Source organism: Botryllus schlosseri, chromosome 10, assembly GCF_051294905.1.
Source record: "Botryllus schlosseri isolate E-star chromosome 10, Bs_hap1, whole genome shotgun sequence".
NCBI lineage: Eukaryota > Metazoa > Chordata > Ascidiacea > Stolidobranchia > Styelidae > Botryllus > Botryllus schlosseri.
In genome coordinates, this window is record NC_137245.1 from 17,841,925 (window position 1) to 17,867,243 (window position 25,319).

At 40.4% G+C, this 25,319-nt stretch overlaps 1 protein-coding gene across 1 annotated transcript in view; it reads left to right on the forward strand.

Annotated features, from left to right (window-relative positions):
- The first annotated feature begins 282 nt into the window (after positions 1–282).
- LOC145447916 (uncharacterized) overlaps positions 283–25,319 on the forward strand; it is a 33,008-nt gene continuing 7,971 nt past the window's right edge. The window contains exons 1-15 of the mRNA XM_080326186.1: positions 283–2,360; positions 2,735–2,895; positions 6,059–6,143; positions 6,746–6,914; positions 7,004–7,116; positions 8,253–8,528; positions 10,205–10,441; positions 10,512–10,655; positions 10,718–10,896; positions 11,024–11,138; positions 16,714–19,521; positions 20,512–21,816; positions 21,875–22,006; positions 23,997–24,135; positions 25,176–25,297. Of these exons, the coding sequence (XP_080182312.1) occupies positions 2,291–2,360; positions 2,735–2,895; positions 6,059–6,143; positions 6,746–6,914; positions 7,004–7,116; positions 8,253–8,528; positions 10,205–10,441; positions 10,512–10,655; positions 10,718–10,896; positions 11,024–11,138; positions 16,714–19,521; positions 20,512–21,816; positions 21,875–22,006; positions 23,997–24,135; positions 25,176–25,297 (6,055 nt within the window). The 5' untranslated portion in view covers positions 283–2,290. The remainder of the gene's footprint in view (positions 2,361–2,734; positions 2,896–6,058; positions 6,144–6,745; positions 6,915–7,003; positions 7,117–8,252; positions 8,529–10,204; positions 10,442–10,511; positions 10,656–10,717; positions 10,897–11,023; positions 11,139–16,713; positions 19,522–20,511; positions 21,817–21,874; positions 22,007–23,996; positions 24,136–25,175; positions 25,298–25,319) is intronic.

Consider the following 25,319-nt stretch of genomic DNA (forward strand, 5'->3'; position numbering starts at 1 on the left):
ACATGTTGTGGGTTGAGCATGACTTCAGAAACATGTTATTCCAAGTAACATTAGGAGCTTTGTATAATGTGTTTCGTATGCTGTGATGCGACCAATCAAGGTTTCGAGGCTTCCACAGTTGAAACTAGTATCGAAACTATAATTTTCGTTGATAAATTAACTTTCCGTGGCGAGGAGAGAATATTTTCAGTACTCGAAAAAATCGCGTTTTACTACTCGACTCGAATCATTAGAATTAATACTCGATTCAGATTCGATTATTCGAATCATTGTGCCCAGCCCTAGTCACGAATCACCAACGGGTCATTATTTATCGTCACAAAAAGGTAATGTGACGTAATAGCAGATCTTTCGCCGCGTGGTAGTGTTGCGATATTAAAGTTTGATGTAAGTTTGAGGATTTTGGAGCAGTTTTGGGGTGAATTTAAAGTTCTCAAATGTAAAAAGATATGTGGCAGTTAACTATTGTCGAATATTTGAAAATCGGAAATGCCTGCGCGGGCCGCACATAATAAGCTCGCGGGCCGCGTGTTTGAGACCTCTACGCTAAACACTATTCAGTATTGGTCAGCGTCGGGGTTGCTCACACTTTCTTGATCTTTGACCACATTCTGAAAATCAATATCTATATGCAACCAGTCAGGACTTTTTAAATATAGGCGTCTCCTGAATAGGCAAATAGGCAATAGGCACTAGATCAGGGGTGTCAAACTCAACGTGCGTCGCGGACCAGATTTAGACCTCAGGTCGCTCGCGGGCTGCGCCAGTGAATGGATTCCATAATTTTACCTCGAAATCCATGGCCTATGTTTTTCACATGAATACTATCATTATACCAGGGTTTCCCTTCTCGAAATGCAACACCGTTATTCGCAAACAACGAAAGTGGCAAAATACGATGATATAACAGTTGATTACAGTTAATATCCACTAAAACTGCGGGTCCAACGGTGATATTTCAATGCTCCTACTTGTTTTAGTCGTAGCCGTTAGTCTGTCGTTTTGCGCATGCGTTGTGAGGAATACAAGAGAACCGTCAACGCGGACGTTGGAATTTGGTTCATTATATGCTATTATCATGATATCGAGATACTGGTTTCTCTGCAAGCCGGGAACTATTGAATCAGAAGTGATATAGCTCTGAGATCACGGATATTTGAAATATATTTTTGTGTATATTATATTCTTTTTGTAGCCTGAATATAACAGTTTTTGACTGGCGTTTTCGCTATTGTGAATAACTAGGCTACTTCTCGGTAATTTTTGCATAAAACTCGAAATCCAGTATGCAATTTTTGCCTTTTCGAAATTGGGTGTTAATGTCGTTGACTTTATTGTTCCTAATGGTGAGTAGAGTTAAGCCATAAAACCACTGTCGGGAGGTTATAACGTGGCATATTCATGCTCGACATTTGTTGTCTTGAGGAATTGATTGATGGAAGTCAGGGATATCTATAACTATCTAGATATCCCTGATGGAAGTAATCCCAAAACGAAAATTTCAACATTTGTTAGAAATGTGCTGGATAATATAACTATTTTTCAATCTACTCAGAATGGCTTCGCGGGCCGTATGTTTGACACCCCTGCACTATATCCTAGCCAGGAGCCAACTCTCGATCCTTGAGCTTCCTATAGAAACAAACCTTACCGTGACGTAGAAATGAAGTATGCCTAATATAGGAAGAAATACCGGTAACTATATTCCAATTATCGCATAATGCTTCACGACCCCAACCCCTACCCTACACCAACGTTAAAGACCTTGATAACCTGCTCATCATTTACATTATTATTTTCACGGCGACTCTCTAAATCAAATCAATAACTGTTCTTTGATTCACGAGCTTTGCAAGCACCGTCCCGTCACCACGCTCGTGACTCAAATATATGGTAATTAGCTAATGACTTGAAAAGTCGACGTTCAACCAGGATGTGAATCAGAAGACTATCCTGAACTTTAGATTAATCGACAATCCGTCCGCACAAAGCAAGTTTATACGCCAAATGTTCCTGTACATATAATATTGTTCAAATCTTTTGCATGCAGTTTTCTGGATATGTTGGCATATTGTCCGATGATTCTAGACTAGCCTACCCATAATCACTGCAGATGCAGATGAACTAATGGATGGATAGCGCTTAGTTGCAGTTCATGTTACATGATGAATCTTATGATGAAGATTTGACGCAGGAATTAATCATTTGCAGAGTCAGTATGCTAAGCTGTTTTATACATTTCGACGGAATGTAACTTTGGCTTAATGCAGTCAAGTGTGAGATAGTACAAATGATCGGATTACCTCAGTTACGACTGACTTGTTTCGTCATCATTCAGTTATTTTCTATGACAACACCGGGTAAGTAACGTATACCTATAACATTTTAGTAAGTTATTGTGAATTCATTATTTTCCAATATCTATTTTAGTGTACACATAGAAACGGAGCTACCTTTCCTTGTGCAATTTCATAGAAACGCAATGTCTCATAAACGGGCCAAGAAATCACAGTAATGCTTCTTCTGAAATCATCATACTTATAATGACGAACTGTTAACGTAATATCACTTTATCATTGATAAATCAATGAACTTTTCACGAGCACCTCCTCCCGGATTTGCGATGTAGGCCTTGTTCACATTCTATACCAACACATTGCACAGGGAATGGTATGGTATACGGACAAGATTAGTCGTTGTTCCGAAATTAGATGGTAAATTGGTTACATCACAGTGCTTTCTTGCGATTTAAACGTCACAATCGAAAGCATCTCTTCCATCAACATTGGATTCGATAACTTGACGAACGCGGCATCCTATAACATCAGTATTGCACCACGCCACGACACATCGTCACTCGGATTCACTTTGAACACCAACGAGACTTCTGTGCAGGTATGTCGTGAGGTTTCCGGGCATTTGAGCATGCGACACTTGATTTTATGAGTTCATAATTGTAACCCGAAAACCCAAGTGTCGCATGCTAAAGTGACGCATACCACTGTGTCGCATGCTTACAACTCCACGGATTATGTTTTGAAGCACGTAAGTAGGCTATAACATGGACGACACTACCCATTTCGCGTAATAATTTGCAGAATCCATACCACTGTTCCGTATCAATTGAATAATATATTCATATTGAATTAAACCCGAGTATTTTCGTTTGACACTAGTCAGGGCTAATCGTCAGCAACTAGTAGAGAATTGAAAGAAACATTGCATATAAACAATCGTATCACCAAATATGATTGTTGAATGTTGATACATACAATATTCGTTTCAACTCTCTACTAATAGTTGCAACCGATTAGGCTACTCCCGACGAGTGTCAACCAAAAATATTCGGGTTTATTTCAATATGAATTTATTATTCAATTGTGTACAGAAGTTCTGTACCTCCAAGAGGCTCTTCAAATGTTTCGTATGAAAATGAACATATAGCGCAAGCTTCATCTTGACGAAGGCAGTAAGCACTGCTCCCAGGGTGTCGATATGCAACTTTGCGCGTGATAAAACGATATAAATCGCAAAGCAGAACGCAACAACTTTAGATGATAATTCGTCACTGCGTTATCTGATTGTCACCGAACAGTGATAGGCTGAATTGTTCGTGCCGCTTGTGCAGATGTGAACTTGGCTAGATGAATTTTACATGTATACCGAGCATCCGCAGATCCGTTTAATCGTATACTTGATGCCGAAATGTTGGCCGAACCTCCGTTATTTGACTTCAATGAATTCTCGCCGTGTCATATCTCATATGACCGAAACGATGGATAGAACTATTGTACGTACGCCCACGTCGCCCACGCCCTTGAAATGACGAATTCGATGTCGCGGAATAACTTCAACAAAACAAATGGGGAAAACCCCATTGTTGGCAGAAATGAGGAAATATAACCGTCATGTGCATTGATATTTACAATTTACAACACTGCTCGACATTTGTTATACGCCATCAGTAATCAAATATCAATTGCCCGCATAAACTGACCGTAGGAGTATGCCCTGTCGACATTGACTGGTCGGGATCTTATCCAAATTCCTCCCCATTACTTTCCCTATGTCACAGAAGGTTGCCGGCACAGAATCTGCTGGGCTTATATGTGCGAATTCAGGATTCACTTGACATTGTTATCGGGACGAAAATTGTGAGACGACAATTGAGTTTGCCCGATGGAAGATATGAATAACGTGGCGTCGCGGACCCATTGTGACGTAGCGAAAACGGATGACGCGAAAGGGTGCAAGTCAAATATTTGTTGGCAAAGGAATCTTCATGGTAGCCAGTTTTTGGCCGATCAACAGGCCGCGATATTTTTGCCATATGCCAAAAATACCACAAATAGCTCATGTTTCGCATTTTTCAGATTTTATTTTCGGCAGTTTTGGCATCACCAGGAATTCGTATTTGCATACTCGAATTAACGAAGTAAAACACTCTTAGTTTAATGAACTATATCAAAAGAAAGAGACAAAGCGTGCAGCATCCACTCTGCGTCATAAAAACCGAATTTGCAACGGTGTTGAAGAGTCAATTCACCAAATACAAGACCGACCGACTGTTTCTGCAATATCTAGTCAGAATAGTCGATTCGATGTGCATTCACACATATCACAATACTACTCATGATAACAATTCAAAATCGTTGTTGACACGTTTGAATCACAGCCCTTCACGCGCTAACCAATGGCTAGAGATCACGAGTGGCTTAAATATACTACAAAAAATATCCAACCGACAAACAAGAAAACACTAAAGGACTGAATGTTTGCAGGCCTGTGTATAGTACTCATTGATGGGTGTATGTTCAATTGTTTAGTGATGAAACTATATCCCTATTATCCAACGGGACACAGTCTATCAATGATTGCACCATATGCTGGGATTTTCATCAACAAGTTGAAAGAATTATATTATATATACGCATTGGCCTAAAACTAAATGCAGCATGGATCGCGGATGGCGGTTACATGAGGCAACAAAATGCACGAGCGGCGACAACAGCAACATACCTGAGCTACATCCCTAATCGCTTCGTTCCGCTTCGCTGAGGCTTGGAACTGGATTGATGCGCGGCAGCTACTGCAGGATATTTGGCAATACAAAAGTTATCATCCAGTGCACAGAATTTAGTGTATCTTGTCTTGATCGAAAGCTACTGTAGCACCGATTCCGAAAATATAAGTTATCGAGGCTGGGCCAATTTCACTCGTTGTGCTCAACAAGGCTAGGCTGAAAAACTAAAAGTTTGAAAAATCAGTCCACTCAAAACTTACATCAGGAAAATCACCCAGTCTTAATCCACTTCTCCGTCTTCTTATAGTATATCTATATTTTGTAATTATGTTCTTAATATGGCCACCACGCCTGTTATATGACTATGTCAGCACTCACCATGATGCACTTCTCGACGTCACAAAGGAGATGAGCACGACGCAAAGGCTATCAAAATTAAAAGAAATGCTCAACTTATAAACCTCGTGGTGGAACGCCATGCCAGCCTAATAAAATCTGTCTTTTATCTTATCTGAGTGTGGTTTGGAAAATATGTTGCATGACAATTCTAAAATTCCATAAGTTAGTTCTTTCGGGATCGCGTTATATTTCTGGAAAGTGATTCGCGGAACCGGAAAATTGTTTCGCAAACCCCAGTTTGAGAATCACTGGCTAGATTGTCGCTATTTGAAGCACAAATACCGCAACAATATTCTAAATACTTTTACTGGTGCTACACCAAGCCAGTTCCTAAGTTTGTATAGCCTACCCGCATACTTGATTGTCATTTTAGGCTACTTCCTGTTATGCTTTGTTACCAGATTTTTACGGTGTAACTGACTGAGGTTATGTATAGCTGTATATGAAACCCACTTTGCGGTCACTCGTTGTCACCCGATTCATACCAGAATTTGTTCGCTTGTACATTTTCTTGGTTGGATGAAGTAATAAACTATCTATCTATATCTGTGGCCGTCAGAGCAAACCACGTTTGTCATTGGGAAGGCTGTTTCAAGCTGTGGCGCAATAACCGACTTCAATGCGTTATGATTTCAGATCTCATATTTAGAGCCGGATACACTGTACGACATCACAGTGGAAACATCGGATTGGTCGGCAAAAAATTGCACTGCCCACACGTGTAAGTTTTACACAGTATAAGATGCGGTCTTATACACTTAAATTTCGAATGAGCACGAGACTCGACTACGCGTTCACAGACCGTGTCATAGAGTTGCTCTTGTCCAATAATAATAGAGTTTAGAAATAGAGTTTATCGGTAAAAGAATTACCAAGGTAGTTTTCGCGCCATTTACCATAAGAACGTATTCTATCTACTTTTCTGTGTTTAGGCAAGGTTTTAATTATCGCGAAATCCAATTCTGTCGGCATATCCATAACAAAATAAATGAATTGACAAAAAGATTATCTTACTGACCTGAAACCTATTTTGTGAGAAAAAACATACCAAATCAAAGTTATCTGGGACGATTAGTCAACATGTATTGTGGTCGAAGGGTTATAAATTACTCTCGGATCATAAGGTCATTAGTCTGGCTTGTCAAAAAAAGCTTCCCAGTAATACTTCAGTGGCAATTTAGTCCTGGATCAGTCTGTTAAATGGTTACGTGCTTACCATGGCGCAGTTGTACGATGTTCTGAAGGTGGTGTGCCATCACGGCAAAATGCTGCATGTCGATCTAGGGACATTTCATCAAGTATTTTCTGATTGTGGTTTTCTAGACCCTGCCCCAATACAAGTCATTGTTGGGAAACAACCCACACCATATTCGGCAATATTATTCCTTGGCTCAAATCCGCGAGTGACTCAGTGGGAGATCGAGCTGAATTATATCAACGGAACGAGCGCAAGAAGTTGGACCACCGCTGATAACACCTTTTTCGGATTCATGTAAGCATGACTGATACCATATTCTTTCATGATAGCTAGGCCTACACATCTTCAAGACAGTGAAATTTCCTCATATCGTTTCAATGCAGCGTGACAGATTTGGTCCCTAACACGGAATATATCGTACGGGCGAGACCATCGCAAATACTCGGTCAACCTGTTGACAGAACTGGTTTCGGGGATTGGACAAATTTTACCACAGGTATTACATTTGTAGCCCTTCGCGAGTTTTAATCGATAGTAATCAATTCTGCTGAACGGTTTTGAGGAGCTCAATCCGTGTTGGTAATATGATACTAACAATGCGTATACAGTGATATTATGGTATTGTTGGGGGGATGTGACATTCGACTTCGCCGGTTTTTTATGACATGGCCGACATGAATCGAATTTAGTTGTATCAGTTGATAGAGTATACGAGAATAAGTAGTATTTTTGAAAGCAACCTGCAACTACTTCAATACTTCAAGTAGAAGTACTGTTGACTAGCTTTAAAATACCCAAGTATAGGTACTAGGTAGGTAGGTAAGTGAGTAAGTATTTGTGAAAACAGTCATACTATACGTTCACATGGACTGTCAAAAGCAAAAAATTAAGCTACCGGTATGCGGAAGGTACACAGAGCTTGATTTATATTGATGCATCCCAGAAGGTATAAATTTTCGACAACATAAGCATTCTATCGCATCATGGGCCGCAAACGACAGTTTTGCTGTAGAAAAGCGATTCTAATTTGTTCCATACCCGAACATCCAGTTTTAGAAAATGTCATGACACGGCGCTCTCCCCGGTAATATAAGGCCCGTACTTTGGACGAAGAGAAATACGTCGAAGTTGTATCGGATACGATGTTAACACTTTACGCGATTAGTATTGTAAGGAATGAATACTAGTCAGCCGTCAAGATTACTAGATCTTGATCTTACATATATCAACCTCGCCTACCGATATATGCATCATTCATTTTCATCACCAACAGTTGTTTCATCCAATCCCTTTTTCTTTCCTTCCAGTGTGCATGCTTCTTATTTACATCACCCAAGCCCTGGTGGGTGTCTGATTTCAAAGACTATAATCCCAGTCGTTTCGACACCTTCCAATACCTTTTCATTGTACCGCAGTATTCTGGTGTTTTGAAAATATAAAATTATTAATATATTGATACTGATACCACGGAGTTGATCGGATATAGATTTATTTCAGTAAATAATTCGCGGAGGATTTGCCACCCAAACTATACTATTCTTTATTAGTACGATATTTCTTTCAGTAAAAACAGTTTCTTTCTGAACTTGATTATATATTTCCTGATCCCAAGTGCGAATATTATCTTTTTAGGTCTGTTGTCTGTATTCGGACGAGTGACCATGCTGGATGTTCCGTATGAAACGGACCCATCGTCAGAAGTACGAGCAAATATCACCACTCGCATAAGAAGCGCTTCCTCGATTAAAGGGAACTTCTCGGACTTGTCAATAATACGTATTACGGATGCGTATGGGTTATCGAGAGTGGATTACGAGATCAATGTTTTTGAAAGTTTTATTGCGAACATTCCTGACTTCACCATATCGTCAGAGGGATTCAACGAATCGAGGATTAATGACGGTAGCGGTAGGCTATACGGTTAAAATGATTTGTCAGTCAACTTGTTATAGAATGTATGCGGAGCAGTGGTGGCCTTACGAACGGGGGGGCCCTGGGCGAGACTTACCGGGGGGCCCCCTATAAGTATCTAACCGTAACTTCTGGGGGGCTCCGCCCCCCAGACCCCCCTTTCACGCGGTAAGGTTTGGCCAGGTGCTGGATTCGGCTATGTCTATTATTGCATGTGTCCAAGGATAGACTACATCAAGACTAAGTAATTCTACCGCATGCAGAGACGTGATCATCATCGAGATACGGGACTTTTCTAACAAATGCAGAGATTTGATGATGATAGACACATCTGTACGGAATCATATTCTTGCTTGGTACACGGATTTCCACGTTTATTCTTTATTATCCTTGAAAAAAGCACATAATCCGAATAGGGGGGGGGGGCTTTGACCAGGGGGGTCCCGGGCGACCGCCCACCTCGCCCACCCCAAAAGCCACCACTGATGCGGAGTAAACATATGGAGGCGTATGGATACCAAACCAGCTACACTTTACCTAGGTGGACTTGGGTCCGTATCAGAAGGCTAAAAGTGCAGACTGATTAGGGCCCATTAGTACACATTTTACATCGTTGATTAGTTGGGTGTTCATTGGGATCGATCTAAATATTTTATAAGGCGGGACCCCGGCCAGAACATGACCCGAGCCTGTTGACTCCAACCCGACGCCACCTCAGCATCAGCCAGCGCCTTACTAGCATTGGCATAATACACCAAGCTTCCGCCCGAACATGCATATGGTTATGGTGGTTTAACAATATTTTGATGCCATCGCTGGAATATATCCATTATCGTAATTACAACTTCAGTTACCGGCGTAAAGGTTGAGATGCACCGAGCAACGATAGGAATATTCTGGTTTGTTCAAAAAGCTTGGAGTAGTTGAACGAAACCCAAAGCAAATATATATGGGCTTCATGGCATCGATTGCGCAGCATGAGCGATACACTGACTATTTGGAGTGGAGGACGAAATTCAAGATCTGAATTTTACTCAAATCAGTTTTCAAAAGTAGATTTGGTCCCTGGTCGGATGCTTTTAGCGGTGAGTCGGAGGTTGTCACTTACGAACATGCGGGTTCCAGCTTCGCGACAAACCCAAAATGACCAATGACATAAAAACTACATATAGGCTAGTCGAGAATATATTCAGTTATCGTGGTTCCGGGCGGGCAATTCCGCCCGGTTGTCGTGATAGTTTCACTCTTAGAGATGATGCAAGAATATCTCAAAACTTTGTACTTTACAAAATAAAAAGCTTTAAAAGTATGAAGTTTTGCCTAAAAACTGTAGAAGTAGAAGTGAATCAGTCTGACAAGCTAACCACTTGAGTAAATAGTACAAGCAGGCAAACGTACATGAATACTCGAAATCAGTTCAAGTATACCCCGATATACTTACCATCTCTCGAATCTTGAATAATTTATATATAATATATATAAACTTTATACGTAACACATATGTGCTTTAATGCATGCTTCCGTTTCTGATGCGCATACCAGTCAAGATCGCATGCGACATAAGATTTGAGAAAAGCAATGTTTCTGCCAAGAAAGTATCAGGGCGGCCTAACCAGCGTTTTTGGAAAGAAATTGCGCACACCATCCACGAGTCATGAGGGCCTGTTGTTTAGGAACAACTGCCGATGCAATATTATATTGGGGATTCGGCGATGGAACGACACAGGGGCTTGTATACGACGACCCTAATCTTACCGGAGATTGTGACGTTTTGCCACCTGCGTTACCACGCACAACAATCGAAATAGGATACACCATGGAAAGTGGAGAGCACGTCATAGTTGCTTGGTCGAGAAATTCAGGCGAAACTACACCGTGCGGTCCGTGGGATCCGCGACTGGATGAAGACGGTAGCCTGCACATTGAGATTCCAATCCGTTATTAACTCATAGTGCGCGGTTCGTTTTGTATTGTTCGCAGACAGCTTTGCCACAAACACGATCACCGGCATCAGTGTGACCGCGCTACTTAACGATCGAGCCAATGACCTGCTTTACACCAAACTTTACGAGGCTGTGAATGTTCCGTCTTTTCAAATAGTGCAATACTACTTTTTCAATAAGGGCGAGTTGCTGCATGTTACCATACAATTGAAATACGAATATCATGCGGATTTTCGTTTTCAGATATTGGAATGAGCGACGTTCCCCTATCGCAATTTAAATATACTCTACAAAGCAACTATACTTCAGCAATCGTGTTGCTACCGAAAGTTAAGAAAGCTGTGAAATACGAAGTGACGGACCGTTCTGGCGCGCAAGCTACGATATCCCTGAATGACATTGATGACTCCAGTTTTCTTCAGGTTACACGACCTTCCATAGTTTATCTGAATGACTTAACGACCGATATATACAACTGTGTTCCGTTTTGTTTCGCGACTGACCACTGACCATATTCCTGCCTAATGATACGATTTGTTCCATTGGTAGATTCAATTGTATAACCTTATGCCGAACGAAACTCATGAGTTCAGCCTCAGTGTCACTGCCAGAAATCAAGATGGGGGCGAGGCAACTACTACGGTACCATTCAACATTACTACAAGTAAGCACATCCGATTTGCATCTTACGCAGTCGGGAATCAGTCTTATTCCGAAAACGGCATCAGTTTCTGCGCCATTCACCCTAACTATAATAGCGTCTTGTCATGTTATCGCAACGTTCCAATCGCAGATTTGAGCTTACGTATATAGAACGTAGAGGTTTGATCATAATTCTTGATCTGAGGTTGCTAATTGGTAGGGATGGCGCAAACCCATGAAAGGCTCTGGTTCGAGTGAACGTGAACCTTTTGAAAGGGGTGGGCAGGGGTGGGCAAACTACGGCCCGCGGGCCGCATGCGGCCCTCCACACCGCTCTGTGCGGCCCGCGAGAGTCTACAGAAACTTATTAAAAATATTGATGAAAAGCATACTAAAAATCGAATTAATGCAGGGAGTTGAATAATCTTTTTCTTAGTATATTTCACTATGATAATTCTAAGGCATTGGTTCTCAAACTGGGGCGCACCCTCCTTGGTGGCGTGAAAGCATCTGAAGGGGGCACGAAGCCGAACTCAACTGAAAAATCTTTTCGCGCTCGTCGCGATTTCCTTCCCATTCATGGTTATTGCTCTATATTTAGTCTGAATTTCATATTTAAAAATCTCTCATCCACAGTCGTAACCTTCCATGCCATCAAACTATCCGTTAGGTATGCTAGCATCCTGTTTGCGTTTTGCGATATGACGATAAGGGGGCGAGAAATCTTTTACCATCATAAGGGGGCGTGTCTTACAAAGTTTGACTGTTCTAAGATAAATACTTCCTGTATTATTTTTCATGTTTAATTTCTGGCGTGACAGCCCGATCTCAAGGCCCACTCAGTTTGAAAGGTTTCAGCTGCTAAACATCACAGAAATTATAAACGAGATTGACAGTGGCGGCTCGTGACAATATCGGGTGGTGGGGCAAGGGCTGCGAGCGACTTTTATCAACATGACGTCACAATGGCGTTTTCCAACGTAAAAAAGTAACTTTATGATGCTCACATGAATTTCCCGACAACAGTGATTTTAACGTAGGTGCCGCGAGAGGTTTGCCGGTGAGCCGTGACTTGAAGTGTGGTAACAAATGTTTTATTCATTTATTTTTTAACAAAGGATTATTTTACAAAATGTACGTGAACTAAGAATCGTCCCTATGCCACGAATCAAGTATCAGGTCATCCTTAGTAGCATGCGTTATGATTTCATGGTATAGTTATAGATTACGCAAATCGATAGACCCAAATTTTTCTAAGCCCGTCCGAAAGTGTTTCGTACACGATCCTGGTGTGTTACGACCACTGAGCTGGTGGTTACGACCAGAGATGGGCGGATTCCAAAATTTCGGGATCCGAATCTATCCGGATCCGGCTGGCAATTGGAAATTCATAGTCCAAAGAAATCCGGCTGGTGAATGTCCAGTTCGGAATCCGAAAAAATCCTGCCAGAACAATGCTAATTAATCATATCACAGCAAAAAAATCCGGCTAAAATCCGACCGTCACCCCAAATTCAAAATCCGGATCCAGTCCGGCCAGGTAAAAAAACATTGAAATCCTTCTCCGGCTCCTGAACCGGACTGTGGCCATCTCTGGTTACGACCAGGTGATAATAGGCAACCAAAACGTAGGCACCCGGCGTACGATTGGATCAATAGACTGGACAACTTCTAGACCTCTCATTTTCGCTCTAAAGACAACTGCGTAAACTACGTACGGAGCAAAGATTCAATACGATTCATGTTCGCACTTGACTTGACCTGACTCATTCCAATGACTAGAACTCGAGAGATTGCGTAAGCCTAACTGGAAAGGTCAACGAGTTCGGACACATACGCAATTGTTATCTCATAGATTGGGCCTGTCATATTGAATCCAGAACATCAATTTGAATGGTCTTTGAAGAACTAAGGACAGCAGCCTCGGAACTTCGGTCTCGGAACATCATAGGACATTTTGGCCTTGAAACTGGAGACTGTGACACAACACATACGGCTTACAGTCTATAAGTCTGCTGCGAAATCGCCGTTGGAAAATATACTAATCAATAAATACATGAATAAAAGCCGTAACTTAGTATACTGTTACAAGAAATCATCGAGAAGTAGCATACGCAATCTTATAACCCATTCCGGTATGGTACACTGTCAAAATCAATACAAACAGACGAACACCGAACTTTGAGTAAAATAGATCGAGGAATAGGCTGATCGAATGATCAGCTGTTAGCCGACATCGAAAATGAAATAGCTATCGCATTTGACAGGGGATTGTAAGCAAATGGTTTGAAGGCCACAATTTCACAGTGAAATGGACATTGGCGAACATAAAATTATGTGAATATTTGAATGCAAACCGAGAATCTTGGTCAGCTGTTTCATGCGATCATCGAGATATACCATTGGAAATATCATCACCGATCTCGTTATGGAACGCAGACTATAGATTAGCACAGACCGACACCGGCTATTGCGTGAGATCCGCAATGACGTAGGTAGGCTAAGTATCAGATCAGCGCGCATCTCTACCATACTCGACCTCGAAAACGAAATAACTGCCTCAATCATTGAGTGTCAACTTTAAGACTTGGCACCGTGTTCGATACTAAAATCCAGACATACCGTGCGAAAGCTCATGACAGATCTAGGTATGGAACATCGTTGAAATCAATAGAGACCAATAACGGCTTTTGCGTAAATTTGTTGGCGATAAATGAAGAGTCAGCTCTTACTCGACTTTGGAAACGAAATTACCACCCACATAGTTCAGTGACAAACTTAAAACTTGTTACAGCAGTCGATACTAACACTTATCGTGCCAAATGTCATGACCGATCTCGGTATAGAACATCGTCAAAATCAATGGAGACCAATACCGGCTTTTGAGTAAAATCTGTTTGCTTTACTATGTACATGATAGATCAGCACACACTGAACTTGGGAAACGGAATTACTACCATTATCTTCAAGTAGCAAGCCTGAAACTTGGAGCAGTGTTAAATAGGTCAAAGGTCAAAATCGACCTATTCCAGCAAAGGTCGACTCAACGCATATTACGGTAACCGAGTTCAGATATAGATACGATTGTTACATCACACCTTCGGGGCGAGCAAGCATATTTGCCCCGGTTGCTCGGCCATTTTACGAATAGGAGAGAGTAAATCACCGTTTCTTTATTGTGCGCGGCTTTGAGAGAATAGATAGTGAAAGCTTGTTATGAGCGCTACCGGGGCAAGCCCCGGCTAGGCATTCACAAAGCGAAAACACAGAAGAGAATTCGATTTTCGCAGAGACTTCGCTATGTATGGGCGTTTGCAAGCGAAAGCACAAGAAGAACGCGGGTTTCGCTGTGATCTCGGTATATATTGATTGCTGTGCGTCTATAAATGGTTAAATTGTTATTGAACAGAATTTTAGGTGGGGCAATGCCCCAGTTGCCCTATAGGACGAGCCGCCACTGGAGATTGACATAATTCGGATCAAGAGTGTGATTTCAGATTGGCCACTCCAGTTTTGATTATTTCAGTGATGTGCATTGTACGATTCCTCACTATTCCTTATCTGTACTTTACATCATTAGTTGATTGATTCACGTTGATTACGCTCACTCTCCTTACGTAGTGCTGCGAGTGGGCAATGTGATGTCAGTTGCTTTAGGTGTTGGGTCTTGCGTTGTCGTATTTGAACTGTTCCTATACTGTGTATCTCATTTGTCGTCTGTTACAGAATAAGTTTAATAAAGCCTATCTCTAGGTCAGAACATGCATATAAAAAACGATTCGCGCGTGTCTTAGGTAGATTCGTTCTCTGTATGCGTATAATTAGGGTATTTATATTTTATGTAGTAGAAGCGTGTTTGAAGCTAACATGGTTATGGTGCTATCAGCATTGTGTGTCCTGGGCTGGAACTGAACCAAAAGTGAAATTAGTAAATGTATGAACAGAACGCTACTCACAGATTAAAATTTCAATCCCGTTCTAAGAATCGGGACAACCGACTTTCATCTCTATAGTTTGACAAATTGGTTATTGAGGTCGACCAGCCTGTGAAATCTCGCCACTGTTTCTGACGCGTGTACGATATCATCAAAGCAATGTTTGGATTGTTTTAAATAAACATATGTATTATCTCCATGTCCTCACTATATAATAAAATACCAATATTGCGTTTTGGTTTATAATGCCAATTTTATATAGTGCGGCCCGCGAATGGATTCAGATGTTGGCTGCGGCCCGCAAGCTAAAAAGTTTGCCCTCCCCTGTTCTATAATGATTATTACGATTATGACGATTACCCCTGACGAGTGTCAGCCGAAAATAATCGGGTTCATTTCAATATGAAAATGTTAATGTGCAATGCAGATTGTACGCGATACCTAGCGACGGCTCATGCTTCATTATGCCACAGTACTAAAGTACAGACTGACTTTTTAAGCATCACCAAATGTATCAACTGGAACAATCAAATGCTATAATAATTTCATAAAATCTATATCTTCCGTCGCGTTGCCAGCAATTTCGACGAGGACTAGCATGGAAATAAAAACTTACGCCTTAAACAGTATCGGTTGGACTGGACAATGTGCCAGCAGCTGCATTGATATTGATCAGAGTGAAGAAAATAAACGGTTTCTATAATTCCTACAGATATTACCCAACAACTAGTTATACACTAGCCAGCACTCCTATGAAACGGATTTGGTGTTTATGATACAATAAACATATCACAATAGCTAGCTACACGTATAGTAAATTTCGTTGAATTCGTTGAATAAGCCTCATTCGTGGACTATCTACGTATACTGTATTTCGTTCTTGAAGTTGTGTGATTGCGGGTCACAGCAGAGAGTCATTGAACATTCACATAGGAAAACTGAATATTTCTAGCTGCTGAGATTCTTTTCATGCAGCCAGAGCCACGCAGAGAGTGGCCCGAAGTAGAAATGGAATGAATTTCAACCAAAGATGTTATATTGACGTGAAAAATTGCAATATATCACGTTTCGCACCATCCCTACTAATTAGCACAGCGGTTCTCAACTTTTACCCCAGCGCAGGGGTGTCAAACTCAGCACCAGGGTTTGTCCCGCCGCTTTTAAATATCATGCACAATGTAATTCATAATTATTCCAAATGTCAAATAGACGAGTCTATCTTCATCCTGATTAAATGTCAGGAAAATAATCAGCCTATCACATTGTATTATGTAAACACATTGGTGCTAATGAAGAATACTTTTCATGTTGAAAGTTTATTACAGTTCAACGTTTTCGATTACAATTAATGACGGAAATATATGAAGGATTTGATTAGATTGTTTGGCGCAATGCTAAATCTCACTGCATGTCATCAAATGTTTCTAAAGACACATGAGTGAAATCTTGAAACAGGGTGCTTGTAACTGGTCGGGACCAGGAGTCAGAGGACTCTCACATTTGAAACTATTTTCTATGTGTCTCAGGAAATTCCACATTATGCAAAGTCTATAACGCGCAGATATTTTGCTTATTTGCAATGGAAGGGTTGAAATAGCATACTGTATATTTCATATAGAAAAATAAATATCCTGGAACTGACGTCGCGTATATCTTATACAGCATTGACGGCATGCAACGAATCACTCGTCAATGAAATATGCTATAAAGACATCAACGGCTTCTCGTTCTCTGATTGCGAGTTCGGATTCACAAGAAATCAAAGAACGGTTTGCACCAAGAATGAATGCTCTTCATCAAACTGCGGTATGAACGCCACCTGCTCGGAATTAAATTCCAACGAATATCCTGGATTTCACTGCACATGCGATATTGGATTTTCAGGCGATGGTTACGAATGCAATGACATTGTGGAATGTGACTTGGAAACGGAGGTTTGTCCACAAAATTCAACATGCAACAATACGTTTGGAAGTTACGAATGTATTTGTGATTCTGGATTTGAAAAGAATGGAACAAATTGCGTTGATATTATTGAATGCACACTCGAAACAACCTACAACTGTCCTCAAAATTCAACTTGCCTCAACACATTTGGAAGTTACGAATGTCTTTGTGATTCTGGATTTGAAAAGAATGGTACAAATTGCGATGATATTGTTGAATGCACACTGGAAACTTACAATTGTCCTCAAAATTCAACTTGCCTCAACACATTTGGCAATTACGAATGTATTTGTGATTCTGGATTTGAAAAGAATGGAACAAATTGCGATGATATTGTTGAATGCACACTGGAAACAACCTACAACTGTCCTCAAAATTCAACTTGCCTCAACACATTTGGAAGTTACGAATGTATTTGTGATTCTGGATTTAAAAAGAATGGTACAAATTGCGATGATATTGTTGAATGCACACTGGAAACTTACAATTGTCCTCAAAATTCAACTTGCCTCAACACATTTGGCAGTTACGAATGTATTTGTGATTCTGGATTTGAAAAGAATGGAACAAATTGCGATGATATTGTTGAATGCACACTGGAAACAACCTACAACTGTCCTCAAAATTCAACTTGCCTCAACACATTTGGCAGTTACGAATGTATTTGTGATTCTGGATTTGAAAAGAATGGTACAAATTGCGATGATATTGTTGAATGCACACTGGAAACAACCTACAACTGTCCTCAAAATTCAACTTGCCTCAACACATTTGGAAGTTACGAATGTATTTGTGATTCTGGATTTGAAAAGAATGGTACAAATTGCGATGATATTGTTGAATGCACACTGGAAACTTACAATTGTCCTCAAAATTCAACTTGCCTCAACACATTTGGCAGTTACGAATGTATTTGTGATTCTGGATTTGAAAAGAATGGAACAAATTGCGATGATATTGTTGAATGCACACTGGAAACAACCTACAACTGTCCTCAAAATTCAACTTGCCTCAACACATTTGGCAGTTACGAATGTATTTGTGATTCTGGATTTGAAAAGAATGGTACAAATTGCGATGATATTGTTGAATGCACACTGGAAACTTACAATTGTCCTCAAAATTCAACTTGCCTCAACACATTTGGCAGTTACGAATGTATTTGTGATTCTGGATTTGAAAAGGATGGAACAAATTGCGATGATATTGTTGAATGCACACTGGAAACAACCTACAACTGTCCTCAAAATTCAACTTGCCTCAACACATTTGGCAGTTACGAATGTATTTGTGATTCTGGATTTGAAAAGAATGGAACAAATTGCGATGATATTGTTGAATGCACACTGGAAACAACCTACAACTGTCCTCAAAATTCAACTTGCCTCAACACATTTGGCAGTTACGAATGTATTTGTGATTCTGGATTTGAAAAGAATGGAACAAATTGCGTTGATATTATTGAATGCACACTCGAAACAACCTACAACTGTCCTCAAAATTCAACTTGCCTCAACACATTTGGAAGTTACGAATGTATTTGTGATTCTGGATTTGAAAAGAATGGTACAAATTGCGATGATATTGTTGAATGCACACTGGAAACTTACAATTGTCCTCAAAATTCAACTTGCCTCAACACATTTGGCAGTTACGAATGTATTTGTGATTCTGGATTTGAAAAGAATGGAACAAATTGCGATGATATTGTTGAATGCACACTGGAAACAACCTACAACTGTCCTCAAAATTCAACTTGCCTCAACACATTTGGAAGTTACGAATGTATTTGTGATTCTGGATTTAAAAAGAATGGTACAAATTGCGATGATATTGTTGAATGCACACTGGAAACTTACAATTGTCCTCAAAATTCAACTTGCCTCAACACATTTGGCAGTTACGAATGTATTTGTGATTCTGGATTTGAAAAGAATGGAACAAATTGCGATGATATTGTTGAATGCACACTGGAAACAACCTACAACTGTCCTCAAAATTCAACTTGCCTCAACACATTTGGCAGTTACGAATGTATTTGTGATTCTGGATTTGAAAAGAATGGTACAAATTGCGATGATATTGTTGAATGCACACTGGAAACTTACAATTGTCCTCAAAATTCAACTTGCCTCAACACATTTGGCAGTTACGAATGTATTTGTGATTCTGGATTTGAAAAGAATGGAACAAATTGCGATGATATTGTTGAATGCACACTGGAAACAACCTACAACTGTCCTCAAAATTCAACTTGCCTCAACACATTTGGCAGTTACGAATGTATTTGTGATTCTGGATTTGAAAAGAATGGAACAAATTGCGATGATATTGTTGAATGCACACTGGAAACAACCTACAACTGTCCTCAAAATTCAACTTGCCTCAACACATTTGGCAGTTACGAATGTATTTGTGATTCTGGATTTGAAAAGAATGGTATAAATTGCGATGATATTGTTGAATGCACACTGGAAACTTACAATTGTCCTCAAAATTCAACTTGCCTCAACACATTTGGCAGTTACGAATGTATTTGTGATTCTGGGTTTGAAAAGAATGGAACAAATTGCGATGATATTGTTGAATGCACACTGGAAACAACCTACAACTGTCCTCAAAATTCAACTTGCCTCAACACATTTGGCAGTTACGAATGTATTTGTGATTCTGGATTTGAAAAGAATGGAACAAATTGCGATGATATTGTTGAATGCACACTGGAAACAACCTACAACTGTCCTCAAAATTCAACTTGCCTCAACACATTTGGCAGTTACGAATGTATTTGTGATTCTGGATTTGAAAAGAATGGAACAAATTGCGATGATATTGTTGAATGCACACTGGAAACTTACAACTGTCCTCAAAATTCAACTTGTACCAATACAGTTGGAAGTTACGAATGCGATTGTGATTCTGGATTTGAAAAGAATGGAACAAATTGCGATGATATTATTGAATGCACACTGGAAACTTACAACTGTCCTCAAAATTCAACTTGTACCAATACAGTTGGAAGTTACGAATGCGATTGTGATTCTGGATTTGAAAAGAATGGAACAAAATGCGATGATATTATTGAATGCTCACTGGAAACCTACAAGTGTCCTCAAAATTCAACTTGCCTCAACACATTTGGAAGTTACGAATGTATTTGTGATTCTGGATTTGAAAAGAATGGATCAAATTGCGTTGATATTATTGAATGCACACTGGAAACCTACAACTGTCCTCAAAATTCAACTTGTACCAATACAGTTGGAAGTTACGAATGCGATTGTGATTCTGGATTTGAAAAGAATGGAACAAACTGTGATGATATTGATGAGTGCATTCTGAAAACGTACGATTGTCCTCAAAATTCAACCTGCAACAACACATTTGGAAGCTACGTATGCGATTGTGATTATGGATTTGGGGAGAATGGAACACGCTGTCTTGATATTAATGAATGCGAGGCTGGGACATACGAATGTCGTAATAATTCAACCTGTTACAACACCATTGGAGGTTACGAATGCAATTGCGATTCTGGATTCGAAAAGAATGGAACTGAATGTGATGATATTGACGAATGCACAATGGAAGCGACCAATTGTTTTCAAAATTCAACTTGCAACAACACACTTGGAGGTTACAAATGCGATTGTGATTCTGGATTTGAAAAGAATGGAAAAAAATGTGATGATATTGACGAATGCATTCTGAAAATGTACAATTGTCCTCAAAATTCAACTTGCAGCAACACATTGGGAAGCTACGTATGCGATTGCGAATCTGGATTTGAAAAGAATGGTACAAAATGTGATGATGTTGATGAATGTACAATGGAAACGTCTATTTGTCCACAGAATTCAACTTGTAACAACACATTTGGAAGTTATGAATGTGATTGTGATCCAGGATTTGAAAATAATGGAACAAAATGTGATGATAGTGATGAATGTACAATGGAAACGTACAATTGTCCTCAAAATTCAACTTGCAGCAACGCATTTGGAAGTTACGAATGCGATTGTGATTACGGATTTGAAAAGAATGGAGCCGAATGTGTTGATACTGATGAATGTACGATGGAAACGTCTATATGTCCACAGAATTCAACTTGCAACAACACATTTGGAAGCTACAAATGCGATTGCGATTTTGGATTTGAAAGGAATGGAACAAACTGTGATGATATTGATGAGTGCACGCTGGAAACATACAATTGTCCTCAAAATTCAACTTGCAACAACACATTTGGAAGCTACGAATGCGATTGCGATTTTGGTTTTGAAAAGAATGGAACAAGATGCGATGATATTGATGAATGCACACTGGAAACGTATATTTGTTCACGACATTCAACCTGCAACAACACATTTGGAAGTTACGGATGCGATTGCAATGTAGGATTTGGTAAGAGCGGAAATGAATGTGATGATATCGACGAATGCACAAGCGAAACGTATATTTGTCTTCAAAACTCAACTTGTAACAATACATTTGGAAGTTACGAATGCGATTGTGATTCCGGATTTGAGAAGAATGGAACGAGCTGTCTTGACATCAATGAATGCAATGCCGGGACATACAAATGTCATAAGAATTCCTCATGTGATAATACCGAAGGAAGCTACATATGTAATTGCGACATAGGATATATTGGGAACCAAACGCAATGTTACGAGAATCCGTTCCTATACAACACGTCACTTCTCGATTCAACCACCTTGCAAGTAGCGACTAATTGGATATCGGGAGCTACCATAAGAATTGATCTCGCCAGCTCGTCCTCCGTCTTGTCCACGCAGGCATGCCAAGATAGAGATGGTGAGTTATCATACTCGTATGTCTTTCTCTATCAATTGACACTGAATTGATCATTAAGGTGACTTCATATCAATGCCCATATCCGATCAGTCAACAATATTTGAAGATCTTCCTCCCGGGAACTCCTACTTTCTCGAAGTTATCAGGGATGATACCGACGAGGTCCTGTTCGAAGAGTCGAATTCAACAGGTTGGTTACATGATACAATGATACAGTCATGCGTCGTCATCAGTAGTGTGGTCGGTTTGGATATTTGACCGGCTTCATAGATACATCGCGACTTAAACGAAGGAAATTATGTAATATAGCCATAACCATCATCCTAAGACAGGTTAGAGCACGTCCTGCCCACTGACATAACGCAACTGGTATACATATATGTATTTTCACCTGTCAAGATACACGAAATGAATCCAACAGTGTCTCGTAAAAAGTTGACGTGCGATGATGGCGAACCGGTATGTGATTCTGGTTACCGAACTAAATCTCTCATCCCATTCACGAATCACTCAGCTATATGGTCACCGCCGTTCAATCAATACGTGCAGTTTTCTATAACTTTTACCATAGATCACCTAGCAAGAGTCTTTCGTTTATGGCAGTGGTTCTTAACCTTTCCTCCAGCGCCCCCCAAGGGGCGCTGGTGATTTTGAAGGGAGCGGAAACGCTCAGGGGGCGATATGGGGGGCGCTGGGCTCAGGGGGGCGGTATGGGGGCGCTGGAGAAAAATGGCTTCGCAGTAGATGATGTGGTGGTAGGACATATCCTTAATGAGTATTCAGAGCAAATGAACACTGAAAACTTCGTTATATATAGCCTACAAAAGACATATAGGTTTAATTGTCCATGGGCGCCTAAATGACTGGCACCGAATGTCCCTGTCTTGGCAATTTGAACCCCAGAAGACGAATTCCATCTGGCAGGGAAAAATGATATGCCAGTGAAGAAATACCAATTTGAAATCGTGTGCGTCTTTTAGTTTAGTACGATTGGGCGACAGTGATATCTAAAACTAGATATTTCTGTTGGGCGATTCTATAATTTTTGATATAGCAGACAGGAGGTCACGAAATAACATCGTGCAACGAAGTCATACCAACGGGTTCGCCCGCCCGAATATGTCTAATTATTAGTTGCGAGCCCTACAGTTTCCAAGACAACTCACAATGTTCGCTCTACGTTTTGACGAGTCTGCGCACACTCACTGCGCAGACCCTTGGACAACATAGCGTAACGACTGAAAAAAGGTCATAACTTCGGATTTGTTGTGAGCAACGTAGATTTACTGTGCGCAGAGACCGCATGTGCGCAGCTTAGAGGGAACATTGCACCTCACTCAGCTCTACCGGTAAATCTGGTAACGTGAGCAGAGAGGACAAGAAAATGATAGCAATATATATGCAATTCCCGATCTTACTGACCGATTTTATCATGAATTAACGAAAGTTTTCGCGCTTCGTACTGGCTCGCTAAACAGTACAGCTGATTTTGTGGCAAAAGCGAACAACGTTATGGGGGGGGGGGGGGGCGGTCGGTTTATCACCCGAAGGGGGGGGGGGGGCAAGACCACCGTTTTTTTTGGGGCTGACGAAGTGCTGTTACGGCCCTGGTAACGAATTAATTGTATCTACGGGCACGCCCGAATATGTTTAATTATCAATTACGTGCCCTTTATTTGCCCTTACAACAGCTCACTCGGCGCTACTGGTAAATCTGATTTCTTGAGCTGAGAGGATAAGAAGTTTATAGCGGCTTATATATGTACTACCACCTGTTTATTCATGCATCATATAAAATTTTGGTACCTAGGGCGACCAGGCCGCACAAACTTTGCTGACCATCGAAATCACGCTGCGGGGTTATTGGGGGCGAAGCCCTCAGAAGTTTGGTTTATCACGCTATGGGTGCGCAAGGCAATCGTTTTCACGGGGGTTGACGAAGTGTTGTTACGGCCCTCCCTCTTACTCATTGCATTTATTACATTCCTTACAATATGAGGTTGGGGGGGTGCTGGAGCACGATAATTTTTGAAAGGGGGCGCTGGAGGAAAAAAGGTTAAGAAGCACTGGTTTATGGTGTCACCGCTAGTCGAGTTATTGTTAATATAAGCCTATCATAAGTTCATTGATCTGGTTCATCATATAGCGCATAGTAATACGCATTCATTTCAACCCACCAGGTGAAGTTTCTCCGCCAAATCCGTCTCAAATGCATGCTAGCAATTCATCCATAGGCATTCGTTGGAATAAGGAATACACCGGAATCGCATTTTCCATTGCATTCAGCGGAACGGAGTACAATATCTCACAGGAATACAAGTGAGATCAATTACAAGTCCTATACTTATATCATATCAATCCATTTACACTGTAGTTGGGAATCCAATGTTTGTGTGAAAAACTGCCGAGGCCAATTTTGTCATGAGGCACATTCCGGATATGGCTCACGGAGGGGGTAGTCTTTTCCCCATATTCACAATGCAGACAACCAATGCCAATTTGTAACATTTTACTTCAAGATCAACTCAGATGGTTCAGATGAGTGGTAATGCCAGTGATAAATGTCAATTTTGACGCTTGACTCAAAGACTTGTCTTCATGGCCTATTGCTCATCCTATCCTTGTCATATATATAGCTTGGAGTGAATATTTTATGTGGATGGGCGACTTAATTATTCCACTTTTATCACTTACTGCGTTAGATTAGTTTTAAGAGTAGGCATATCCTTCATGTGATATTGTTAGATAATCCAAATATGCAATATATATGCATACATATATATATATATGCATTCGGTCATCGGATATATTACACCACTCCTAGGCGCGCAATCGCAAGAATAGTGGGACTCACGAAATAATAATTCGAAAAAGATTTATATATTTGTTATATCATCGTTATGGTAATTCTGCGTAACTTGTCATGATGAATCAGCCCAAATTTGGAAGTTATCACACGAGGTCAGCTAACATAGTAGGCCTGCGACGCCCCGTTACAATCTACATTTTCGAAGTGCCTTCTCGTGTTTTAAACATTTCTCTTTCTAATTACACTCGAAGCAGTCACAGTGCATTTTCCGCCCTAAATTTAAATTCACGCATAATCGCATATCTGTGCGATTTATTTGCCAATTTACCAACTATTCGTAGATACTTTCACGCTACCAAAATCCTGATTTAGCCAAGTCTTTGAAAGATTTTCGGTTTCCCTGCTTCATATCATGTAATGTAATACATCTGTGGCTCGAGATTGCAGTATCAACTTGAATCGATTGTAACGATACAAGTCATTTATTGGCATAAGTTATAATACGGTTTTCTCGATGCTATGTTACTGTTTTTCCATTCAATGGCTACAGCACCACGGGGACTAGTTACAACGTAACTGGCTTGGATTATGGTCGGTCGCATCAATTTTGCCTACGGATACTGTATTGCGTGGCACCTCCAGGAAATTTCACATGCAAAACAGTATATACACGTGAGTTACAAATCTAGAAATG